Genomic DNA, 26029 nt, shown 5'->3' on the forward strand with positions numbered 1-26029 from the left:
CACAGAGCAAAACACCACAGAGGAGCAGCCTGTGTTAAGGGACCACGGGGCAGATCAGGGAGATCCGGGGCCCTTAGGGGAACATAAGAAGAACTCTGCTGGATCAGGTCAGTGGCCCGTCTAGTTCAGCATCCTGTTCTCACAGTGGCCAACCAGATGCCTAGGAGAAGCCCACAAGCAAGACCTGAGTGCAAGAGTGCACTCCCCTTCTGCAGTTTCTATCAACTGGCCTTGAAAACTGGCTGGAAATGGCAATCCAACCTTCCCCTCTTGGCACAGGTAGCCCATTCTTGAACCGAGCAGCCACTAAGCCCTAGGAAGAGGAGGCAGCTAAAGATGCAGGCTAGCTGGTCAAAAAGCCCACCTGAGGAATAAGGATTCCTCAGGGGTAAAGGAGTAGTCATGAGGAAACTAGTCCACATGAGTAGACCAAATCTGCAAGCAACGTGGATACCTGAAAGATCATCTCACCCCGCATATGTCCAGCTGATCACTGCACTCTGCAGGTGAGAGTTTCCTGCAGATACCTTCTTATCAGGAGGTCCAGTCTGGACAGCATAGGAATTGGGCCCTTTGGAATTCCCTCCCCTTAAATATTAGACAGCTGCCGTCTCTGTTTTCTTTTTGGTGCCTGCTGAAGACCTTCCAACAAGCCTTTTAAGTAGAGACCTTATCCCAGTCCGCATCTGTGTTGGAATTGTTTTTAAGATGTTTTAATTGTCTTATCACTTGTTGTTTGCTGCAGTAGGCTCCTTTTGGGAGGAAGAGCAAGATGATAATGATAATAAGAGGAGGGGGGAGGGGGGATTGCAGCTATGTTCTAGATGGGGCTCTGAAGCCTTCCGTCCAGGCATAGAGTGCTGGGCTATTGTCTTTTCACCAGTGTCTTGATGGACAGTTCCCTACCAACTAGCTGCTCTCCAAATGTTGGATTGTTTCTGGACCTTGCTTCTCATGCTGCCCCTGTATTTGGGCTTTGGACTGCTGTCAGATTGTGATTCTGGAACTGTGCTTGGGGAATCTCAGCTGCTCTGCCTGTGTGCCCCCTGAAGGAGGACACCCTTGCAGTCTTTTGGTCTCAATAGGTGATACATTAAACCAGCCTTCTCCAACCAGGTGCTGTCCAGATGACTGCATCACCACCAGCATGTGGCACCTGAGGGGAGGAGGCACCTTACTCTGCCTAATGGTAGGGCCAGCCCTGTTGCAACTGGCCTGTTAGGCGAGATGTTGGGGCTATACATCGGAACACCCCTTTGGGAACTGAAGTGGCTCTGCCCGCTCAAGTTGGCCATTGGTTATCCTTGACAGAGAGGACTATAAAGACCTCCTGTTCTGAGGCAGACTTCACCTTGACTGTAACAATTTCTTGGGACTTCTTTTGATTCTCGGCTTGTTCCCTGGCTCCGACAACAGGCTTTGAGCTCCTGACACTGGCTCCTGGTTTCCACTTGACAACTCAGTTGTGATGGTGGCTCCCACCTAGAGGCGGAAAATTGATTCTGTTTGCATTTCAAGATTAGGATACCTAGTTTGTACTTTCCGAAATAATACACAAACTGAAACACACACACCCTTCAAAATGTATACTTCTCTGAATTTTGCAGTGCAGCTCTCTAGCCAAATAATATGTACAAAAATCCTTATACTGGGGTGAAGTGTGCATATAAATGCATGTATTGCTGAAAATATCGTACAGAATTGGCATTATGTTATGGAGAACTGCTTTGGGGAAATGTGTACATTAAGACAAAATTGCATACACAAGAATGTGTATATTGGGAGAACTCAGCACTAAAATGCCAGCTCAGCTCTCAGTAAGGCCACCGAGCAGCAAAACTCAGACTTGCTTTTTCCAATGAATGCAGAGTGCAGAAAGTGAAGGCAGAATCCATAATAAAACAAGATGAAGGTCCCATTGAGTGCCATGAGCTTTGTGATGCACACCTGTCTAGGGTCCCATCTGCATTATACAGTGGTGTCATAGTGGTTAGAGTGTTGAACTAGGACCTAGGAGACCAGGGTTCAAATCCCCACTCAGCCATGAAGCTCACTGGGTGATCTTGGGCCAGTCACTGCCTCTCAGCCTAACCTACCTCACAGGGTTATTGTGAGGATCAACTAGATAGGGAGGAGAACCATGTATGCCACCTTGAGCTCCTTGGAGAAAAGGTGGGATGTAAATGTCATAATAATAAATTTATGTATTTATTTATTGCATTTATATGCCACCTTTTTCTGTCATGGAACCCAAGCTGGCACATGATGAAGATGATGATGATGAAGAACAAGAAGAAATAATGTATGACCCATTCTTCACCAGCAGGTCTCATGGCAGGTTACAATATTAAAAACAATGAAATCAAATTACAGTCACAAGAACGTGATGTGAATGTAGATCTAGACACTGACTAGACCCAGACCTGCTTAGCATGAGCATGGTGGTGGACTTACGTACCTTCAAACATGCTCTGGATATCATACCACTTTAAACAGCCCTGGCTTCCCCCAAAGAATCCTGGGAACTGTAATTTGTTAAGGGTGCTGTTAGGAGACCCCTCTTCCCCTCACAGAGCTACAAGTCCCACAGTTCCTTGGGAAGAGGGATCGTCTGTCAAAGCAGTCTGGGAATTGTAGCTCTGTGAGTGGAAGAGGGGTCTCCTCTCAATATACATGATGCTGCTTTAAATGTATAGTGCAGATGGGATCTGTGTCTTACCTGACCCTCTGAGTGCATTTTTCTGATCTAAATAAATGATGAAGTTGCCGAGTGCTCCCCTCACCTTGCAGCACTGCCTTGAGAAGGGCCATGCTGGACTTGAGCATGTTATGATCGGAGGTTATTAATTGCACTTCTGAGCCACTGTTTTGCTCTGGTCGCCGCTGTGGGGAAAACATTTTTAAAAACCGTTACTGCTGGCGCGTTTTCCCTTGAAGATTTATGCTTTTGATAAAAGCTCACGATATTGTCATTGTCGTTCCATAAATCAGATTTGTCAGATCCACTTTGCTTTGATGAAGAATATGCGTGTGCCCGGCAGAATTCCTCAAATCCCCAAATTCAGGAGAATTAATGTTGACTTTCATGGAGATCTTTGCTCCCCCCTGAATGGCCGCAGACCAGCAGTTCTACGGACAGGTCTGAGAGGCTGCTGTTTCCCATTAACAAAAGGTTTAGCCTCAAGCGCCAAAACAGAGTTTCGGCTTTCTGTCCTTATCATTCCCTGAGCAATGGGAAGTTTAATAACAGAAGACTACTGAAACAGAGGCAAAAAGCGTCTTGGAACTCTCTACAGTCATTCAAACTGTGCTCCAGGAAACCTTGTGGTGGGATTCTTTGGGAGTTTATCAGTGGTTCCTCAATGAGCAGATCCCTAACGGGGAACAAACTTTCTCAAAAGGCATTTTGTCAGCTATCTAATATTAAATCAACAACAACCCTCTCCCCAAGCTGCTATTGGCCCTGTAAGGGAGAATATATTGATGTTGTTTGTCCTGTGGATTAAGCACAACCTCTTGGTGGGATGGGGTTGGGGTACGGGCAAGGCCCAAAAGCGTTCAGCCTTTTGCTCTGGCACTACAGCTCTTCTCTAGATTATGCGCGCACACTGTGTATGTGTGCATGCCTAAAAGTGGCTGCTTTTACATTTAAAAACAGCTTATAGGAAATCTGTTCATGGGCAGCATTTGCACTGCATGCAAAAGATCCTAGGTTCAGTCTCTTGGCATTTCCAGGTAGAACTGAATATACACTTTGCTGCTATATATATTCCTTGTACTTGACTTCAGTGTGATTTTATTTGGAGAATAAAATTGTAAGCTGCATTGAGAGCATCTTGGGCAGCCTTCCCCAACCCAGTGCCCTCCATTTGTTTTGGACTCCAACTTCCATCATCGGTTACCATTGGCCGTGCCGGCTGGGACTCTTGGGAAATACCTGGATGCTGCTGTTGGGTATATAAAGTGGAACAGACATATTCTAATCATGATGGCCCAAGGTCTTGTACTACCATTATTTATTAATTTATTTGTTAAATTTATACCCTGCCTTTCTTTCATCATAGAACCCAAGGTGGCATACATGTGGTTCCCAGCAGTCTCCCATCCAGGTACTGACCAGACCCACACCTGCTTAGCTTCAGTAAGGTGGTGGCCTCATGTGCCTTCAGACCATAGCAGTGTGTTGGGCCAGAATAGCTCTTAATTTATCCCTGATGACTTCCCTGCTCTTAAACCTTTGGATACTTTTGACTATTAATGTTAATGTTTAGTAACTGTATATTTCCCTGTCTCAGTTAATGGAGGACATCTGTGGCCATAGATTTAATTGAGTGATCATTAGCATCTCAATAACATCTGTGACTTTCAGAAAATGAACCCGTTACCCCATGAATTATTTTAAACATGCCCTTTTTCTTTTGAAGGCACAAGTGCAAATTTTCCTTCAGATATTCTAGCCAAAAACATTGTTGCAGGTTGCCTTTGTTCTCGTATTCCGGATGTGAATGGAGCTGCGGTTTTTAAAACAGGCACACAAAGAGTGACTTAGGTATCAAGTTGCTGCTGAATCCAAAAGGAATTTAGCTTGTAACTAGAGATGGGGGAGAAATTAGATTCAGTTCACATTTAAAGTGGAATCTATCAGATTTGTACTTTGCGAAACAACATAACTGAAATACAGCCATCTTTTGAAATTTTCACTCGTCCAAATTTTGCAATGAAGTTGTCCAAACAATGTTAACAAAAATGCATATATAATGGGAAAATGAGCATGAAAAAGAATATATTAGTGAAGATAACATACAAAAACGTATTATAGCAGGAGAAATTGCTTGCACAATTGAGTACATTGCTCAAAACTGCATACAAAAATATTTATTAGGAGAAATTCACACTAAAATACTAAAGAATTTTCATGAAAATGTTTTATTTTTTTTAAAAATCACACATTGCTGCAAAAATGTGGAGAACTGAATTTAAGATTGGAAAAAATGAGAAACTGAGAGAACCAAAATTGGCAGATCCTTGCTTCCCTAATTGCAACCCTGTACCTGAGAGGTAAACCCCACTGAACTCAGTGGGACTTTTTTTCGAGTCAACATGTACAGGATTGCATTGTTAGTTGCAAATTTTAGCTGTAAGTAAATATGTTGTACTTTAATTGAACTACTCTGGAATTCAGAAAGAAATCTGAAGAATGTACCATTAAGTTTAGGTGAGTACCAGCAATCTCATCTAGACCCCTTCAGTAGACACAGCTGTTCTTAATGGCTGCTTCTGACTTTTCATTTCTTTTTATTTCTTTCTATGATTTGCATAGTAGAAAAGTGACCTAAATGATCATAAACGTAATGTTTCTGAATGTCACATAGGGGTTAGTAAGTTTTGGTAAGATGTGTGTTTCATACTAACATCTGCCCAATCCTTCATTACTACCTCCTCTTCCTTGGCGGTGCCAATAATGATAATGTTATTTATTTTATTTTATTTTTTGTAAATTGTATTGTTTTTATTGTATTTTTATTGTATTCTTATACCTGTGTTTATTTTTCTTTGTAAGCCGCCTTGAGGGCCTTTGGCCGAAAGGCAGGGTATAAATAACAACAACAACAACAACAACAACAATAATAATAATAATAATAATAATAATTTAAAAAAAAAAACAAGCATCTGGTCCCCAATGGGACTGAGGGAGCAGAAAGCAGAGAGGCCAACAGTAGGCGGAGCCAGAGTCAATGACAGACAGAGCCAGAGCCAATGACAGGCAGAGCCAAATAATTCTAGTTTTGCTCCCTCTGCTGAGTTCTGCGAGGGCAACACTGTGACTGAAGAGGAGGGAACTGGTTGTAAGCAAGAAGGCAGGCAGGTGGAGGCTGGCTGAGGGCAGACTGAGGTTGGTAGGGGAGTGTCCCGTTAGCCTTAATGGACCAGCCTCCACTGAGTGAGGCCAGGTTCTGTCGACTTTCTTAGTGGTGCAGTTAGGTCATTTTAGGCTCTGGGCATCAAAGGTCTTATTTTTCCCTCTTGGGGAAATTTGTGTTACTTCATTTACTTGACTTATTTTGCTTATTTAAAAATGTGGTAAGGCAGCTCCTGCTCATTCTGCGGAAAGGAGCCCTGGACATCATATATATCTTCCCTATATGCATTTTCAGAACACAAACAGGGAAATATACTATAAAGATTAGTTACTCTGGTTTGTGTTAGGACCTCAACATTCCATCAACTCATAGGTGAAATGAATTGATTTTAGGTGTAATAAATGACAAAGGCACCCCTGATTAATTGGGTAGCAGAGCTGAAAGCTGTTGTAATTGTTATGCAGGTTTAAAACCTACAGATGGGAAGCACCATCTTAAAGGAACATTTCCCCTTCTCTCACACACAGGAAGGAACACCTGTCCTAGGATGATGCCTGCTACAACACATGCACACATATTCTAGAAACATAGGAAGCTGTCATACAGACTATTGGTCCATCTAGCTCAGTATTGTCTACACTGACTGGCAGTGGCTCTCCAGAGTTTCAAGCAGGAGTCTCTCCCAGCCCCACCTGGAGATGCCAGGGATTGAAGCCTGGACCTTCTGTACCCAAAGCAGTTGCTCTACCACTGAGCTACAGCCCTTCCCTGGAAAGAGAGAGAACACAAGATGCTGCCTTATACTGATTCATATCATGTCCCTTCCTAAAAACAAAGTATGGGAGTCTCCAGGTGACTGCTTTATTGAGCAGTAATCCCTAACCCTAACCACCTCTGAATAACGCTTACCATGAAAACCCTGTTCATAGGGTCGCCCATAAGTCGGAATCGACTTGAAAGCAGTCCATTTATTTTTGCTTGCATAAAGATTACATGGAGGTTAAATTACCGTATATTCCGGCGTATAAGACGACTGGGCGTATAAGACGACCCCCAACTTTTCCAGTTAAAATATAGAGTTTGGGATATACTCGCCGTATAAGACTACCCCTGCTTATGACATGCAGGTACTTAGCAGGAAAACTATCACTTATAAACATAAGGCTGTTTGTCATCAAACATGTAAACATAAAAGCCACCCCTTTGCTTCTCTTCCCCCTGTTCCACGTGCGGGCTTGTCGTAGCTGAAAAGCGTCAACGAGGCGCAATCCCCTCAACTTTTGTCTGGGCCCTTCCGCGCACCAGATCAGATCATCTCCGCCGCCAGGTCCTTTAACGAGCTCCCCGCTCCGCTTTCTCCTCTAAGCTATCCTGCCGGCTTTTGTTTTCCCCTCTTCTCCCATCCCCAATCCAACCTCTGCCCAAGCCACGCTCGCGCATCAAAAACCAACAGGGAAGGTCCAAGAGCACTTCTTTTCCCCCCGAGAGAAAGCTCCGCTGCGGCTGTCCCAGACGAGGACAAATTGCCGCCATTCATCAAGCCCGGGAGGGCAAGCCCACGAGCATCATCCCCATGACAACTACAAGCAGAGGAAAGAAAGCGCCGCTGGCCGAGATCGAGAGGGCAGGCTGCACAGAAGAGCCCACATCCCCAAGGCTGGCGCTTCAAGTGGCGAGTTCAATTCTGATCGGCCGCTTTCCTCTTTACTACCATGAAGACGGAGCGTTTTGTTCCCTGCCCGGATTTGCCATGACCAAAAGTGACCCAAACTTTGCCCAAGTGTCTCCCCGCCACCTCCATACCCTGTTGCAGCAGCACCTCATTCATAATACTGTATACGTACTCGGTTGCTGTGGCGGTTCCGTCTTTACATGTAGTGTGTCCAACGCTTTATTTCCCTGAAAACCTCAGCAGGTGGGCGCTGTCCTGAGGCATTGGATGGTTGAAAGGGGCGGGGGAGAGCCGGGATATGGCAGCAGCGAAGCGAAGCCGCGTCTCCTGCGTGTCGCTGCTGTGAGAGTTGGGACTGAGTAAGGAGTCCAAGCCAAAGCAATGTCTTTGTCTATATAGGCCGGCCGGCTAGCTGCGGTGCGCTCAGAGCCTGTCCCCGTCCCTGTCGGTTGTAACTGAAGGAGGCTCCTGAGTGCGCACTTGCTCTCCCTCTCCCTCCACGCCGTGCGTCATTTATGCGAGAGGAGCCATAGAGGCCTCTTCATACAGCAGCTGGAATGCGAGACATCAATAGTGATGCCATGGGAGCCTGACGCTACTGACCCCCGCCCCCTGCCCTCCCCGCCGGGTGTCTGTGCGTGTATACACACATGTGTGTGTGTATACACACCAGCCCTAGCCTGCACGTTTGTTTGCGGAAAGGCACGCCGGCAATAGTCCTGCAATGCCCACTCTTGCGAAATAACTACCGTATATTCCGGCGTATAAGACGACTGGGCGTATAAGACGACCCCCAACTTTTGAGAAGATTTTCCTGGGTTAAAAAGTCGTCTTATACGCCGGAATATACGGTATGCCCTCTCTTTATTGAGCATTTGTTCTGATTTATTTTTATGGGCTGGTTATACAGCAAGACGCATTCATCCTGCATTCATCCTGATTTGCTTGTGGGGGTTTTATACATCTTCCTGTTAATCGTTCATTCATTCCACACTTTTCAATCCATTTTCTCTTCACTTTCCCAACCGAAAAAAGTTTGCTTCCTTTTTTTTTAAGTGGATTTGTTGCTCTAGGGCACACAGAGTGCTTGAATCCCCTTCAATTGCACAGACCTAAAGATCCCAGTATGCAGCTGACTCCCTCCCACAAAATAACTGACAGTCTGGAGGGGCCCTGTGTTTCTTGTTTCAGAATGGCTCTAGGGTTTGCCCATGGGTAAAGGTGGGCAGATTTAATCAATGAATTGCATCTTTGAAGCACATGGCCACCCCTCGAATTCACTGCCTGTCACATACCCTCCGTCAGTCCTTCATGGGCAGTCAGGAACACACAGTGAGTTGATTGGGATGGAAGGGGAACTCGGGGGCTTCTGTGTGAGCGTCTGTGTTTTGGTTTGCGTATTGATTTGGAAAAGGTGAATAGGGGAAGGTTTGCCTTTAAATGAAAACTGAATTGGCCTTCTGTCCCATTCCTAGCTGCTGTCCAAGTGAAGGCCCAGACCAGACCAAGAAGACTTTACGGCCAGGCCAAGCCTGGGGATGCCAGTGAGATTCCTCAATGTGTGGAGCTATACTGGATCCTAGGAGGATCATATCACCATTTCAGCCTTCTCATAGGAGACTTGAGTAGCTTGATACATGGGATGTCAGAGTGCCAGTAAGAAAGCTCCTTGGTTCCTGCCCCCATTACTCCTGACAATGCAGTTTGGGGTATTGAACTGATTCATAATCTTTGGACGATGTGCACTCAGGAGTGGGTGTGTGCATCACTGGCAGACCATATAGCAGCTGTGGGAGACTTTTGGCCCTCCTGATGTTGCTGTACTACATACAACTCCCATCAGCCCCAGCAAGCATGGCCATAGGCCAGGGATGATGGAAGTTGTAGTTCAGCAACATCTGGAGGACTAAAGCTTCCCCATGCCTGCTGTGTAGAATCATAGCATTGGGAGTGAAACTTGTTGTGGACGAATTTATGCAATCTCTTGCTCAACAGAGTTGCCAGCAACCTGTTCATGCATTCTCTTGTGCAACAATGTTCCGCTGGTGCCAAACATTTTACCAGTGGAATGAGGATACAGCTAAGTGATTTTAACTTAGTGCTACATTGGATGCAAGCAATAGCCCAGTGGAGGCTGGTGGCTGTATGTCAGTGGGGCAGTGGAATCTGCTCCGGGTTTTAGTCCAAACATTCAGAGAGCTGTCCAAGGTGCTTCATCCACTACTGCCAAGTCCTCCTAGTCTCCATTCAAGTTTGCTTACTCACAGCCTCGGCCTGGCCTTGACCAGTTTTCATACATATAACATTATTGGTTTCAATGATATTCATGGGCCTTCTGAGTCCTTAACATTCTGTGCATTGTAATGAATTGAATTATCCCTAGTTTACCGCTATATGAAAGTCTTCCATTGTACATACAAATTTTTATACTGTCTGTTTTTCATATAAACATTTTTATTGACCAACTCTCTATTATTTGTCATTTGCCAAGTTTGTTTTTGTGATTGAATGGAACAGCAGCAAGGTGGTGATAAATTTTGTCTAGACAATTTAGTGACAAGTGGCTGTGATGAGCATTAATCTCCCCAAACTCATCCATGCAATGAATAATTAAAATATGGATTCCGCACCTTCCAGTACACACAAAGGTTGTGATGTCCTTCCAGCTAACCTACCCAAGAGCTAAACTAAGCAAACTGGGTACAAGATAGCCTCCTCAGTGTTCAGCCTTGATTCAAATTATATCAAATCTTCTTTTGTTCCAGCATTCAACACAGGCCAGAAAAAGTAAAAATGTAATCTAGTAATTCTATAAGCCAAAGATTTAGGATTTCTTTCGTTTTGATTTTTTTAAAAAAAAACATTCAAAATGGTCTGACTAAAAGCATCAAAGGAATTGGCTAGCATGTTCCTTCCCCTATACATGAAACGTAAAACTTTAAAGATATTTCAGTTGTGCTGTATGTCATGCCAGAGGGAATCATCCTCATTTATACTGTGAAGGTTAACCTTAAAATCCTGCCCCTGAAAATTTGAGAGAGGATGCCTTTTAAAGTTGTTTGAAATGAAAAGGAAAATATTTATTTTTCAGATTTCAACAGTAGCTGCAGCTTTATCAAACGGCAGCCATAGTTCATCATCATGCCTAGAGAGTCCCATAATATTCAAAAAAGGAAAGTACTCCTAGGCAGGCTGTATTAAAATGAACAGGGAACGCTCTGAGCTACGAATCCAGAAGTCCTTGTTTTGAATCTGGCATACTCACTAAGTGGCCTTAGGCCAGTCACTCTCTCTTTCGGCCTCAGGAAGGAACAGAGGAAGCTGCCTTACATTGACTCAGACCATTGGTCCATTGAGCTCAGTATTGTCTACACTGACCGGCAGCAGCTGTCCAGGGTTTCAGGCAGAGGACATTCCCAGCCCTACCTAGAGATGCCCGGGACTGAACTTGAGACCTTCTGCATGGAGACTAATTTGTCTCATTGATTTCACTGATGCATGTATTTATTTATATAACATTTGTACCACTTCATATGATAAATATATTATGTATAAAATAATGATGTTGGAAGATTCAGGACAGAGGAAAGAAAGTGCTTCACATGGAAACACAAGACAAGCTGTCTAAGAGATTATCTAATAAGAATGTGTTGAAGATAATATTGAAAATGTATGATTCTCACAAGAACAATAGACCGTATACAAACTACATAATACCCTCTGGAATACTTTCAATAACTCTCCCCCCTTTTCTGTTCATTTCTACTAACTTAGTGGTTTTTTGAACTCTTTCTCTTCTTTGTGCATACAACATGATATATAATTAAAATTGTCATTTTTATGGAAAAGACAATGGCTTGTGCAAGTCTAGCCCTACTGAGAGTAGATTCATTGAACTGAATGAACATGACTAACTTAGGACCATTAATTTTGATGAGTCTACTCTAAGTAGGACTTATTTGAACACAACCTATCAATGAAAAAGAATGCCCCAGGAACTGTGCTAGATCAAGGCATGGTGCAGTTCCCAGGGCCATTCTGGGCCGGCTCCCAGCAAGTACAGCCTGTTTGATTCTTAGTCTCCGTAGCTGAACCTGCTTTGGCCCCTCCTTAATTTAGGGTTGGGTGAGTCTATCAATCTTGGTTTCTCTTAGTTCAATCCAGTTCTCCGCATATCCACCTTAGTGTGCAGTTTTTAAAGTCCTCATGAAAATTCATCAGCATTTTAGGGTTCATTTCTTCCAACAGACACGTGTTTGTATGCAAGTTTGCTTAATGCACACATTTTTGCAAAACTCATTTTCCCAAATACAATGCATTTTTGTATGTCATTTTCGCTGCCTCTGTGCACACTTTACCCCTGGTAATGCATTTTTGTACACGTTTCTTGGCTGGAGAATGGTGTTGCATTCCAAAACTCAGAGAAGTGATGTTTTTCAAAGGATAGCTATATTTCAGTTCATATATTAAAGACAGTGCTGACCTTGATAGACAAAAACTCTGACCTGATATAATGCAGACTTCTATCTCTTTGGAAGTCATCACAAGCATTCCTTGCTGTGCCTTAGAGAACCAGCCAGTGCAGACCTTGAAACATTAATGTGATATGCCTCCAGTGGCCTTCCTCACTGGGACAGGGAGCAATTTGCCCTGTTCAAGGCAAGAAACAATTCCTCTTCAGGAGTTAACATCCTGCAGCACAGGTTGAGCAGGCATGTTGGGGTGCACATTTACTCCTGAAGTCATGCAAATTCTCTGGACCACCCATGCAATTAAAGTAAACTTCTGTATTGGGGAGCCTTGTGTATCCATGGAGGTTCCACATGAGATTGAGAATCCTGATCTCCCAGGCTTCTGAATCGACCGAAGATCCTCCAGGGAGAAATACACAAAACTCTCCACTGCTGAAGTTTAGTTTAATCCCACAAAATTCAAGGAGGAGTTGCACTGCTCGGGGAGATGGGGCTAAACTCGAGTGTCCACACAGCTCCACTCCACCTGCCTTTCCTCTTATGAGGATAATGCCTGAAGACGACTATAACCTGTCTCCATTTATCTATTTATATCTACACACACACAATTCTGGACGACCAGCATTAAGGAAAAATTGTCATGGTGGTGAACAGCATGAAATTAACAATAACATTTTGCACCTAAAGCAAGTATAAAATCCATCACAAACAGTGGAGACTGGTAGCTCTGATGTCAGTGGGGCAGTGAATCCACTCGGGTTAAGTCTGAACTTTCGGGGAGCTGTCCAGGGTGCTGAAATCTATTCCCACCATAGGTTCAGCACCTTGGGCAGCTCCCTGAAAGTTCAGACTTGAACCCAGAGTGGATTCACTGCCCCACTGACATCGGAGCCACCAGTCCCCACTGATCACAGTTCAGGAGATCAGCTTAATACATCAATATATTTGGCCCACTTCACAGGAAAAGTCTGGGTAAAGAGATGACTTTTGAGCAGGCACCTAAGTGCCAGTACTCTAAGTGCATTGTTCAGTGGCAAGAGGTTAATCTTTGTGGATTATTAATGTACTTGCATATATTATGCTGGAAACAAAACTGTGCTAATTGAGATCATCACATTTAGTCGACATTGTTATATGTTGAAGTGAAATTTGTTTCCTTTAAGTGTTTGGGGAGGGGAACTGTAAATTGAAAAAGAACCGTGAGTTTTCAAGTAAGCTTAACATCTTGCACACTCCTGCAGCAGTTTAACAAAAAGGTTGAAATACTTCATTATCCCTGGACTATTTAAAACGAAAGGATTCTAAATCTAGACACAAAGTATAAAAAGGATATGTATTTATATATCTGGGCCTCTGTAGCTGATTGCACCAAGATAGTCGAACCATCTGCAGGCTTTGTTGCAAAATGCATTGAAATGTTGAGATGAATAAGATCTGCAAGGGAAGGGTTTTCCCAGCAGCTGGCCTTGGAGATTGGTCTTTCCACAAAAGTTACTGAGCAAAGCTTACCCAAAACACGACGTGCTCCAACCGAGATTGACTCTCTCAGTTTGTCTAAAAGAAATGCTGCTGTTTTCATGGTGACCATCGTTGCCTCTAAGGCTGATGTTATGTGACCAGTTTTGACAAGGAAATGTCACCAGTTGAGATGCCATCGGAGTTCACCTGTGGATTCTTGAGCCTGCAAACATTTTGGGGACTCTTGTTTGAGGCTTTTAAATTAAATTAATTAAATTTATTGAGGCTCTTAAATAATAAAAAAACTCCTTTTAGAAATGCATATAATTACACATGGTATGGAGAAAGTAGATAGAGAAGTCATAGAATAGTAGAGTTGGAAGAGGCCTATAAGGCCATCAAGTCCAACCCCCTGCTCAATGCAGGAATCCAAATCAAAGCATTCCCGACAGGTGGCTGTCCAGCTGCCTCTTGAAGGCCTCCAGTGTCAGAGAGCCCACCACCTCTCGAGGGACTTGGTTCCATTGTCGTATGGCTCTAACAGTTATGACGTTTTTCCTGATGTCCAGTCGAAATCTGGCTTCCTGCAACTTGAGCCCATTATTCTGTGTCCTGCACTCTGGGATGATTGAGAAGCGATTCCGGCCCTCCTCTGTGTGACAACCTTTCATGTACTTGAAGAGTGTTTCTCCCTGTCTCATAACACTAGAACTTGCAGACATCCAACAAGCTGAATGTTGGAAGATTCGGAAGAAAAGAGAACACTTCGCACAGCACATAGTAGGAGTGAATCCCACAGTTTAACAAGGGGTAATGAGGGCCACCAACTTGGATGGCTTTAAAAGAGGATTAGACAAATTCATGGAGAATAAGGCTAAATAGCTACTAACATTAGAGGTTATGTTCTCCCTCCACTGTCAGAGGCATTATGCTTCTAAATGACAGTTGCGGGAAATCACAGGAGGGAAGAGTGCTTTTGGACTCAGGTCCTGTTAATGGGCTTCCCATAGGCATCTCATTGGTCATTGTGAGAACAGGATGCTGAACTAGATGGGCTACTGGCCTGATCCAGCAGTTTATGTGTTTCATGCTGGACCTCAAATGCATCAGCCAAGGGTTTGGTCACTGATGTGAATAGGTGCATTGGCACATTACTCTAGGACCTCAAACCTGACAAGGTCTGGGACGATACCAACACTGTTCTACAGAAGACATCATTTCCCTGCCCCAGGAAGACACTTTATTCAGAGCAGCTGTCTGACGCTCTTTATGTAGATGGATATTCTACACAGAATGTCTTTTGTGGTCAGGAAAATTTATATTTGTATGTTAATCCAACTCTACTGCCATATGTGACTGTAGCTGTGTGTGTAGAAATTGTTCTTGTTGTTGTTGTTCTTGTGAACCGCCCAGAGAGCTTCGGCTATGGGGCGGTCTATAAGTTTAATGAAATAAATAAATAAATGAAATTATTTACAGACCCACAATTCTACTTCTCTATAACATCTGAATCAGGAGAAGTTGTGCAAGCTCTGGCCGAGTGCCTTAATGCAGTAATGGATTGGATGAGGGCTACTAAACTGAGCTTGAATCTTGGGAAGATGGATGCTTGGTGGGTAGGTAGATCCTGCACCCAGAATATAAGCCAGTTGCCTGTTCTGGAAGGGGCTGCACTCCCTCTAAAGAAGCAGAAGGGGTACTCCTGGATATATGTCATTAGAAGCCCAAGTGATATACCAGCTCCAGCTGTATCTGGATAACTTGGCCACTGTAGTCCATGCATTGGTAACCTTGAGAGGAGGTTACTGGAGTGAGCTGTATGTGGGGTTCCCCTTGGGCTTGGTCCGGATGTTCCAGCTGGTGCAGAATGCAGTGGCCAGACTGTTGACAGGGGTAGATGGTCAACAGCATGTGACACTTCTGCTAAAATATCTACACTATCTGCCCACATCCTACTGGGTCAGGTTCATAGCTCTTCTGTTGATATACACATCCCTGAACAACTTGGGTCTAGGATACCTTAAGGACCCTTATACCTGGACCCTTATATCCCTGCTCGATCACTGAGATGATCCAGAGGAGCACTGTTAGTTGTCCACCATGCTATGGAGGCCCCACTGGCCTCAAACAGAAGGCAGGCATTTAGTGTCGCCGGTCCCATGCTGCGGAACACTGTTCCAGCAGAGATTCGGCAGCCATCCTTGTTTTTGGCTTCCAGACATCTCTTGAAGAGTTTTTTTATGCCAACAGGCCTGTGCAGTTGTTTAAAATGTCTCTTGAGTAGCCAGTCATTTTTATTTATTGTTTTGAATTGCTTTTAATTGTTTTTATGTTCCTGTACACTGCCCTGATGTTTTGTGGGAGGGGGGTATATAAATACTTTTTTAAAATAAATAAATTTATGGTTACCTGCCCTAAGAACCTTCCTAATGAGAAGCACTATACATTTGAATAAACCAGATTCATTGTCTCCTCTCTCTCTTTCTCTCTCTCTCCCCCCGTTTCAACATTCAACATCCAGTTATCTGACAAAGGTAAGTACCGTCTTGTCTTTACAAATGGGTGAACCGCTGTTGCCAGTGTCTTTAGCATGCATGTATGTGTCTCTCAAAGTCAACCTAACGAAAAAGGATTCAGTTGTGGCAATTTGCTAACGATCCGTGAGCAGTATTGCATAAATAAATAGTGTACCACTAGCACTTCATCTCCATTGGTCAAAGGTGTTCATAGCAGAGGTGTTAAATCAAGAGAGTTGCAACTCCATCTGACAAGGTACATGCGAAGCTGCCCATACTCTGGGCTATTATTCAGTCAGAAATCCCTTTTTAGCCTAATGTTATCTACTCTGATTGGCAGCAGCTCTGTCAGGCACTTCCACTGGCATTTCCCATCCCTGCTGAATGGGATCCAGCAACATCTGGAGGGCCACAGATTCTCCAGCTCTGGCTCAGTGTGTGCTCTAACAGTAACAGTAACAGAAGACACACTTATAGCACAGACAGAGTTCTCCACCCTTAATCTATCTGAACCCTCCTAAGAACACCACCTTTTTGGTGACTACTCCCAGGCTCTGAAACCCCTTGCCAAGGGAGGCCCAGCTAGCCCCATCTCTGATGACCTTCCATTGTAGGCAGAGACATTTTTATTTAAGTGAGGTTCTTGACCTATAAACTGACTTGTAAAAATGTTGAAATTGGGGCAGGGGGTAATTAAACTGGCTGTTTTTAATGATTATTTTTTTCCTGCCAGACTAATTTTTTTAATGTTATTTACTTTATACTGTATTGCTGTTTTACTGTATTTTCTTGTATTTTATAGTATTTATATTGTTGATGTTAGCTGCCATGAGCACCATGGGTAGAAAGTCAGGCTTCAAATTTTGAGTTATCTTCAGTTAAGTCAGAGTAGACCCACTGAAGTTAATGGACATGCCAAGGCTGCAATCCAATACACACTTACCTGAGAATAAGTCCCATTGAATCTAATGGAGCTTACTTCTGAATAGACATGTATTGGATTGCAGCCTAATTTAGGTACATTAATGTGCAGTCTGATTAGGAATAGTACTGAATACCTGTCTTTAACAACAACAACATAATAATTTAATTAGAAATGCCAGAGAGGGAACCTTTAGCCTGGAAAGAATATGTTCTATCACAGAGTTTTAAGAGTACCACTATATACCAGTGATAATACTCTCTTTCCACTGATGTAGAAAAAGCTAATGCTAACAGTCTTTTTGATGTTTGGCTATGTGAACACTCCCAGCAAGAGTGAGCATTAGCAATACATCATCAGTGGTTTTATCACTGTTAACAGAAAAGAATTGTACATATACAAAGTGAAGGAGTTCAGATGTAACCAAACAATCAACATTCTAGTATTTGTTTATTTATTTTATTAAAATGTATATCCCGCCCTTCCTCCCAGGAGCCTAGGGTGGTAGACGGTTGTTCTTGTTGATCATACACACGCACACAATCCCCCTTCCTTTCTTGAAGCAGTCTATATTGGCAAATGCAAGCACCCTTCAGTTAAATATATTTTGTCAATGACATTTCTATGAATTAGAATGAGTCATGCCAACTGTACAAGAGTGACTACTTCCTGGTTCTGTTTGGGACTTACAAGATCCAAAGAGGCAATAAAGCAGGATGCGACTAGCTTGAGGTTAGGTCCTTGACAAGCGAGACATTTTAATTTTTTTTTTTAAAAATGAAAGGACAAGCACCTAACTTCTGAAGCTTAGATCATGTGGCTGGATCCTTTGTTGGGGTCCACTCGCACAACAGAACACCTTTGGGAAAGACTGTTCCTAAGGCCTAGTTGTAAAGAAAAAGAGAGATGAAAAGAAAAGCAGATTGCCTTCACATATTGCTGTAATGTAATATTTTAATTATAGTTTTCAGTGCACTTCAGACAGTGCCCCTGCAGGACTGCCTAATTAGCCAAGTTGTTCAGCTTTCAAATAGTATCAATCAAAGCTTTGCTGGAAATGTCTGAATCTTATTTTCTGAGATTAGGGTATAAAAGAAGAACACTTTGTTCTATTGTTACTCAGCGTAAGGGGTCATCTATAATGGGCACCACTTGTGTTATTAAAATCTCAGGTAACCTCAAGATGACGGGCCTGCTCTGGAAAGAGTTTAGGCGTTCTCCTTGTTTTTAAGGGTATAAAAGATCCCATTCATTTTTAAGACTCTTCCAAATGTTTGTGCTGAAGTGAAAGGGACCTTTTGGGGCCTTCTCCAGGCCGTTTGTCAACTAAGAGTCGCGTCTCCAAGTCCCAGGTAGCGGGCACCCAGCAAATCTGTTTTGGACATGTAACTTTCATGTAATGAAATGTGGGCAGGGGGATAATTTAAGGTATTGTGGACATGAAATAAGTTGTAATATGCATACCATTTTTAGTAACATTTTACATTTAAAATGAAATCACAACCCTTGTTTCAAACAATATTCATATTTGTCTACTAAGCGACTAGTATAGCAGCACTTATAATTAAACTATGCAAAAAGTGAGTTAATACTACTTACAGCTAGGAACTGGCAAATCCATCAATTTCTGTTTCTCTCACTTTCTCATTTCTTCATTCTTAAGTTCAGTTCTCCACACATCCACATTAGTTTGCAATTTAAAAAAAAAGTCCTCATGACAATTCAATCGCACTTTAGCGCACATTTCTCCTAACGTGCACATGTTTGCGTGCATTTGTGCCTGACATACACATGTTTGCAAAGCATGTTTCCCTAATACAATGCCTTTTGTATGTTAAGATCACTAATATGTGCGTTTTTATGCAAGTGTTACCCTAGCTATATGCATTTCTGTACGCACTCCTTGGCTGGAGAACTGCATTGCAAAATTTGGAGAAGTGCAAATTTCAAAGGTTGGGTGCATTTCAGTTCGGGTCTTGTTTTGGAAAGTGTGAATTAGGAAGGCCCGCCTTTAAATGTGAAGTTATTTTTTTCCCCATCCCTACTTACAGAACCAATGGGGAGCCTCTGATCCATGAGGCTAATTAGACTTGTCGGGGGTCTTAATTTGGCCCAGAAGGCTGTTTTCCCCAAACCAAACTCACCTGCCCCCCACACCTGACATTTCTGTGATGTCAGGTGTGGAGCAGGTAAAGACATGGCTGCAAAGGAATATTCAGGAGCTTAAAGTGAGCTTCCGATTATTCCTTGGCATGCGGGACTTGCTGTCAGTGCCAGTCAACTGACAACCCTGACAGTGAGCCCTACTGGAACTGGGTGCATTAAGGAGTTCACCAATCAGCTGAGAGCAAGCCCCTTTGAAATTGTCACCTGACATCATAATGACATCAGGTTTTGACAGATGGGTGGCCCCACTCACCTGCCCAAGTTGGCCCAAGTTTCCCACTGTAGAAATACAGTGTGAATAAAACAGAACATACTGCACAATAATTGATAAAATTCTTACAAACCCACAGTTTTTCTGAAAAGCTTCTGAACTAAATTTCTTTACATATATACTGTATCAGGGTCTCGGCTGTCATTGGATGTGGATCATATATAGCCGTTCCTTTGTCAAACAATTTTGAATGAATAGATTTTACTAGCAAAGACATTTGATGAAGAGATTTTATTTGGTTGTAGTGAAAAAATGTTTTTTCTGTAGTCATTGAGTGGGGTGACATTACTACAATAGAAGGAAACTATTTTTACAGTAAGCCTGTTGTGCCATCAGCAAACCTCCACAGTTTATTAAGAATATTGTGTGCCACCATCTGGAACATTTATTTCTGGTGTTTCCTGAACTTCTGGCCAGTTATCACAAACACTTGAGGGAAAATTCTACAATAGTTTCCTTGCCAGAAATTAACTCAACCAGCGAATGACCTACATCAATAATGTCTCTAAAGATCTGATGCTATCAGAAGAGCAGATATTCCTCAAATGGCATTGTCTTTTTCCGTGTGCAGTGTTACATTGAGGAAAATGTATAAATGATGCTACAACTGATGCTCTAACTGCAGACCACAAACATCTGACAGTTGTAACTGGGGGTGTCAGAGAATTCTAACAAAAACAGAAACAGGAGCAGAAATTGTTGGTGTTCACATCCATCTCATCTCCAGAACGGAAATCAATCCAGCGCATATGATCAGTATTCGCAATCGTTGTTGCTTTCAGTCTGCAAATGATATGTAATTGATCACTTTTTCCCCATTTGCTTTGCATTTCCTTTGCATTGCAGTGAATGGAGTGGAATAAAGTAACGACAATGTAAGTTACATAATTAATTATGTAAATTATGTAAGTTACATCATTTCGCCAGCAGACAATGAGGCAAAGCTGGTGGAAGACAAGCTGCAGCAGAATGGAAACAGTGCTGCACATGACAAATACAGGACAGGACAGAAAACAATACCTTCTTCCATTCCTAGTTGTAACATACTAGTGTGGTACATTACATTTACTATTATGCTATTGGTTTTCCTCCTTTTCATTTGCAGAAGTGTCACTCTCACTACCCTTTATTAATGGGCCACTGTTGTCACTCCCTATTCAATTTGCCCACTCTCTAGGCCAGCCTTTCCCAACCGGTGTGCCTCCAGATGTTGTTGGACCACAACTCCCATCAGCCTCAGCCATTGGCAATGCTGGCTGAGGCTGATGGGAGTTGTGGTCCAACAACATCTGGAGGCACACTGGTTGGGAAAGGCTGCTCTAGGCAGTGGAGACTGGTAGCTCCGACAGCAGTGGGATAGTGAATCCACTCCGGGTTTCAGGCTGAAGTTCAAGGAGCTGTCCAAGATGCTGAACCTATTTGGGAATAGATTTCAGAACCGTGGACAGCTCCTTGAAAGTATGGACTAAAACCCAGAGAGGATTCACTACCCCACTGACATCGGAGCCACCAGTCTCCACTCTCTCTAGGCTGCATCACTGCCAAAAAGGAGAGGGCAGGGCAGTAGTGCCTGCTATCCCTTCTCTTTGCTTGCATACTTAGGCTGCATACACACAACACTGTATTCTACATTCAGTGCACAATGAGGTCTTGGTTTTTCTACCTAATGCACAGTCAGGACCAAACTGCATATTTTATACCCCTGGAAAGTACTGGTTCACAAACAAGTTTCATTCCAAGAATAAAAGCTCAGTGCAGAGTAATTCTGCTTTACACTCCCTGTGTGTCTGTTTGAAAACAGATAGAGGCACTCCCAGCAACGGGGATGTATCCACACCTGCCCAATGACATTGTGGGTGGGTATATACCAAGATCACAATTCCCACTTCCTTCTTTATTCACCTGGAGAGGAAAAGGCATGGATAACCTAATCAAGGGGAGTGCTTTCAAACATGTACCAAGTAACCATACGCATCCTTATGGACATCAAGATCTAGAATATATGTAGACTGAAAGCAATATGTTGAGCATGCAAGATTCCATATTCATAAAAACTACTTCTTCATGCTACAAATGTGTGTGTCATCCATGTATTTCCTGGCCTGGATGTCCACTTCCTGCACTCTAGGTTGTATGCTGGTTCTCAGCCTTGGAGTGGTACTGCGCACAACAGTCCTTTCTAGTTGCCATTTGCTGATCTTCTCTGACATCACAGAGAGTGTCAATCTGATGGCCAGGGCTGTACCTCTGGTGGTGCTGGCCATCTATTTATGCCCATGCTCCTCTGGATTAGGCCCTCCGTCTGTAAAGGTTGAAGCAATTCTGGTATAGTGAGGCTCAAACCTGTTTTGGTTCAGATGAATATAATCTGAGCTTTCTTATTGTCCTCCAGTGTCGTTTCAGTTATCCAAATAACTTAACTTGTGAGCATTAAGCAAATTCGGGATCCCAATTATTTGTAGGGGATGAGTTTTATTTTTTGCAGAGGTTTTTTATTGGTAGCATATGTTCCACTGTTGGGACTTTTACCAAACGTGGGGCAAGTAATTACAGTAATTCAAATTGTTCCCATATTTAATGTGTATTTTGGAAGGTAGGAGTTCTTTCTTCTTCAAACAATGTAATAACAAAAATGCTAAACCCAGAGTGATAGCTGGCATCGCAATACTCTAAGTCATTTGCAATTCTTTAAGATTTTTTTTTAAATCCTTTCAGTTCCACAGTGGTATGTTTATCTTGCAAAGCTGCGTAGCAGCAACGCTTTGTGGATTAATGCTTTTGAACTGGGGCAGTTGCTTCCGATTAGACATTCTCTTAGCTTCTGCTTCCCCCCCACTTCTATGCAATAACAAACATGATTAGCACCAATATATCATGCTCGCCGTAACCTGCTTGTAATTGGGACAATCTACTGTACATATCCTTATAGTCCACTCACGCTGAAGATTGACAAGTAATTACAGTAAAAGTGGTCTCATTTCTCGTAATTATAGTTGTCACCATAGATCCAATTAACCAGGATAACTAACTCAATGGAACTGGAGTCATCAAAGCTTTGATGCTAAATCCAGATTGCTTTGTAAGGGGTTTTGTAGGAGCGGGTGGTCTTTGAGATTTTTCAGTTTCCCAAAATAGTTCAAAGTGAGAGGATAATTGTGATTTTGAAGAGAATTTTTTCCCCCTCATCCACATGATGCGCTCTATTTTTCTTCTCCCTCTTCCGGCTGCTTTCAGTCTCCTCAACCTGTCTCTCTGACTAGCCCTCCTCTCTAATTGCCATTGGCTGATCTCCTTTGATATCGCAGAGAGCACAGGCAGCCTTGGGGCCAGGGAGATGAGATTTTAGAATTCAGATTCCACGGCCCGTAAGGAACTTGAAATCAAATCATATAACACCTCAAAGAGGATATTGTAGAGTTGGGAAAAGTTCCAAAAAGGGCAACGAAGATGATCAAGGAGTTGAAGCAACTCCCCTATGAGGAACGGTTGCATTACTTCAGCCTTTTTATTTCAGAGAAAAGGTGAGTAAGAGTTCACATGTTGGAAGTGTATAAAATTATGCATGGCATGGAGAGAGGGGAGGATAGAGAGAAGTTTTTCTCCCTCTCATAATACTGCAACTTGGAGAGATGTAATGAAGCTGAATGCTGGAAGATTCAGAACAGATAAAAGAAAGTACTTATTCACACAGCACATAGTTAAGCTCTGGAACTCACTTCCAGAGGATGAAGTGATGGCCACCAACCTGGATGGCTTTAAAAAAGGATTAGACAAATTCATGGAGGATAATGGTATCAAAGGCTACTAGCCACGATGGCTATGGTCTCCCTCCACAGTCTCATACAGTATGCTTCTGAATTCTGGAGGCTGCAGGTGCGGGGAAGAGTGTTCTTGTGCTCAGGTCCTGCTTGCAGGCTTCCCATAGGCATTTGGTTGGACACTGTGAGAACAGGATGCTGGACTAGGTGGGCCTTTGGCCTGATGTTCTTATGGCCTGATCCAGCAGGCTCTTCTTACGTTCTTATATTGCCTGTATACTGTGGTGTCAGGGCTGAGTTGCACAGAACTCTCAGAGGAGCACTGGGAATCAGAGATGTTGACCAAGGTTCAAAGCTGGGGGTCAGAACCAATGAATACAGAGATAAAAACATCAGAGCAAGGAAAATTGTTGATGTTCAAGCAAAGTCCCAGCCCAAACAGGAAGTCCTCTGTAGCCCTTCCTGTCTAAGAGTACCCAGTGGCCAGTTTGGTGGGTGGAGCCAGTTCATAGCCCTAGAATGCGTCATTGCCAGGATGTGGCTCCAAACAACAGTCCTGGTGACTCACTACAAAGGGCAACTGCACACTGAACTGAAGTTCTAGCCCCACTTGCTCCTCTTCATTTGGGCTTTCCGGTGACAGCTTTGTAAGCACAGATTTGACATTCCAACATTACTGACTTATGGGAAAATTTTTAAAACATTCCTGTTTGGCCAAGCATTTGATGGCTTCATTTGACCCAAATATCACTGGACAGAAGAATGTTTTCATCTGTAACTGTTTTTAGAATGTTTTTAATTGATGTTAGAATGTTGTTAAATGGTTTTGTTTGCTGCCCAGGGCTCCTTCAGGAGGCAGGGCGGGATATCAATTTAATAACTAAATAATAATAATAGACAAGCCTCCCTGTCCAAATTCTTTCAAGCGGAATCAAGGTAGTCACAGTCTGCTGTGAGCAGTCCGTGTCTGGCTCAGTTCTGCTAAAATCCCTCCACCATCTCCTCTGCTCCAAGGGCGGAAATTATATGCAAGAAGGAACCTTTCCCAGCTGATGGCTGAACCTGGAACCTTTGATGCTCTACCACTGAGCTATGGACCTTCAGTGCAATGTGTTCTCTCCTGTACTTCAGGCTCCTACTTTCTGTTTCCAGCTTCTCCTTACACCCCAGGCCTCAAGTTGAGCATGCCCATCACGTCTCCAGCTCCAGCCAGGGCCTGGCAGTAGACATATAAAGATATTCACCTGTCAGCCACACAATTTTGTCAAATGCAATCCATGACCAGGTTGCGCGGATGATGGAGCTGTCCTGCCAGGAAGTTTTCATTTGTTTGCATCCCTCAGGAATCATTCCGAAAGCTGGCTCATTTCATTTGAAGGAGTAGCCTTCAGCTTGCTTTCAATCTCCTCTAATCTGCTCTCCTGCAATCTTCCGTGTTTACCCAAGGCAGTCGAATGAAGAAGCTGATCCAGCTGACAGGCATTTCTACCACCAACCCCTCCATCTCCTACTCATTGACTTGCTGTTATATTTTTAGCTACACTGACTTTAAATAGAGTGCTTCATAATAACATCTAGAGGGGACTGTGTAGACCCCACTGTGTACATCATACCAATTCCAACCAAATGTGATTGCTTATGTATCAAGCTGGAAAGGAGAAGTGCAACCCCTTTTGCATCAGCTCACTAATCCTCATCAATCAGGCCTTCAAACACATGCAACAATAGAAGAGTGGGGCCACACGCATGTATTCCCCTACTGCCACCACCATAACCCCAGTGCTTCCCATAGGACAGTGGAGATTGGTCCATGAGGATGAATGGGGCACTGCTCCACCAACCTCAGTCACCCCTCAGCCAGCCCCCACCTGCCAGCCTTCTTACAACCAGTCCAGACGGTGGCAGTGCCTGCCAGCTTCTGCCTCCTTAGTCTCAGTGTTCCCTTGCAGAATTCAGCAGGGAGGAGGATGGGGGCAAACCTAGAATGAGTTGGTTCTGCCTGTCATTGGCTCTGGCTATGCCTACTGCTGGGCTCCCTACCATCCACCCCCACTAGTCCCAATGGGCACCAGCCATCACTGCCACAGGTTGAGGGCATGTCTGCAGTGGGGAAGCCTGAGGAGCATCTGTACGATGTCCCTGTGAGCTGGAACCCCTACATTTATCCTACTGCACATACCCTCAGTTCATGAACAAATCTGGGGTGAGGCCAGCATGAGGCACAATGGCAGGAGTGGGGTGAGCAAACGTAGGTCCCCTCTCATACCCTCCCTCAGGCAATTGTTGTTGCTTGTTTTCAAATGCCTGAATATTGATTTTCTTTTTTTATTTAAAACATTTATGAATGGCTTAGTATTGTTTTAAAAGGATCTCCAAGTGGTGTACAATGTAAAAACGAGAAACAATATAATCAAAACAAAAATACAACATAAAAACATATAGGGTTGTATCTGTTCGATTCCAAGTAGACCCACTGAAAATAATGGAGATGAATAACATAGTCCAAGTGATCTAGAGAGCTGCAAGTTGGCCAAGGCTGTAATTGAGCATAAGTACATGCACATGAATTAACTGCATATTCTTCCTCTGTATACACATTTTCCCCTTTCTCTGTTATTTCCCCTTGGTCGTATTTCTGGGAATTTGACCTTTGAGGGGGGGAACAGGGGTCTCCTAACAACTCTCAGCATCTTTAACAAACTGCACTTCCCAGGATACTTTGGGGGAAGGCATGACTGTTTAAAGTGACATAGTACTTCTTTAAATGTATAGTCCAGATGGGACCTATGTCTGGTCTTTATTGAACATTTGTGTAGGAGGAGGTTACATGACAATGAACCTGATTTGCTTGCAGGTTGCTTGTTTTCCCTTTAATCATTGATTCATCCCATACTTTTCAGTGCATTTTCCCCATCGCTTTCCCAGCTGCCAAA

General features: G+C 43.3%; 1 protein-coding gene across 6 annotated transcripts in view; it reads left to right on the plus strand.

Moving 5' to 3' along the window:
* Window positions 1-26029, plus strand: part of SEMA6D (semaphorin 6D) — a 414582-nt gene that overhangs the window by 219956 nt on the left and 168597 nt on the right. For 5 of the 6 annotated variants that reach the window (XM_061595391.1, XM_061595390.1, XM_061595398.1 and 2 more), the window contains one exon: window positions 15985-15997. The exons of the other annotated variant lie outside the window; for it this stretch is intronic. In XM_061595391.1, coding sequence (XP_061451375.1) covers window positions 15985-15997 — 13 coding nt within the window. The remainder of the gene's footprint in view (window positions 1-15984; window positions 15998-26029) is intronic. 6 annotated transcript variants of the gene reach the window in all.

This window comes from Rhineura floridana, chromosome 14 (genome assembly GCF_030035675.1).
Source record: "Rhineura floridana isolate rRhiFlo1 chromosome 14, rRhiFlo1.hap2, whole genome shotgun sequence".
In the NCBI taxonomy this organism is placed as follows: domain Eukaryota; kingdom Metazoa; phylum Chordata; class Lepidosauria; order Squamata; family Rhineuridae; genus Rhineura; species Rhineura floridana.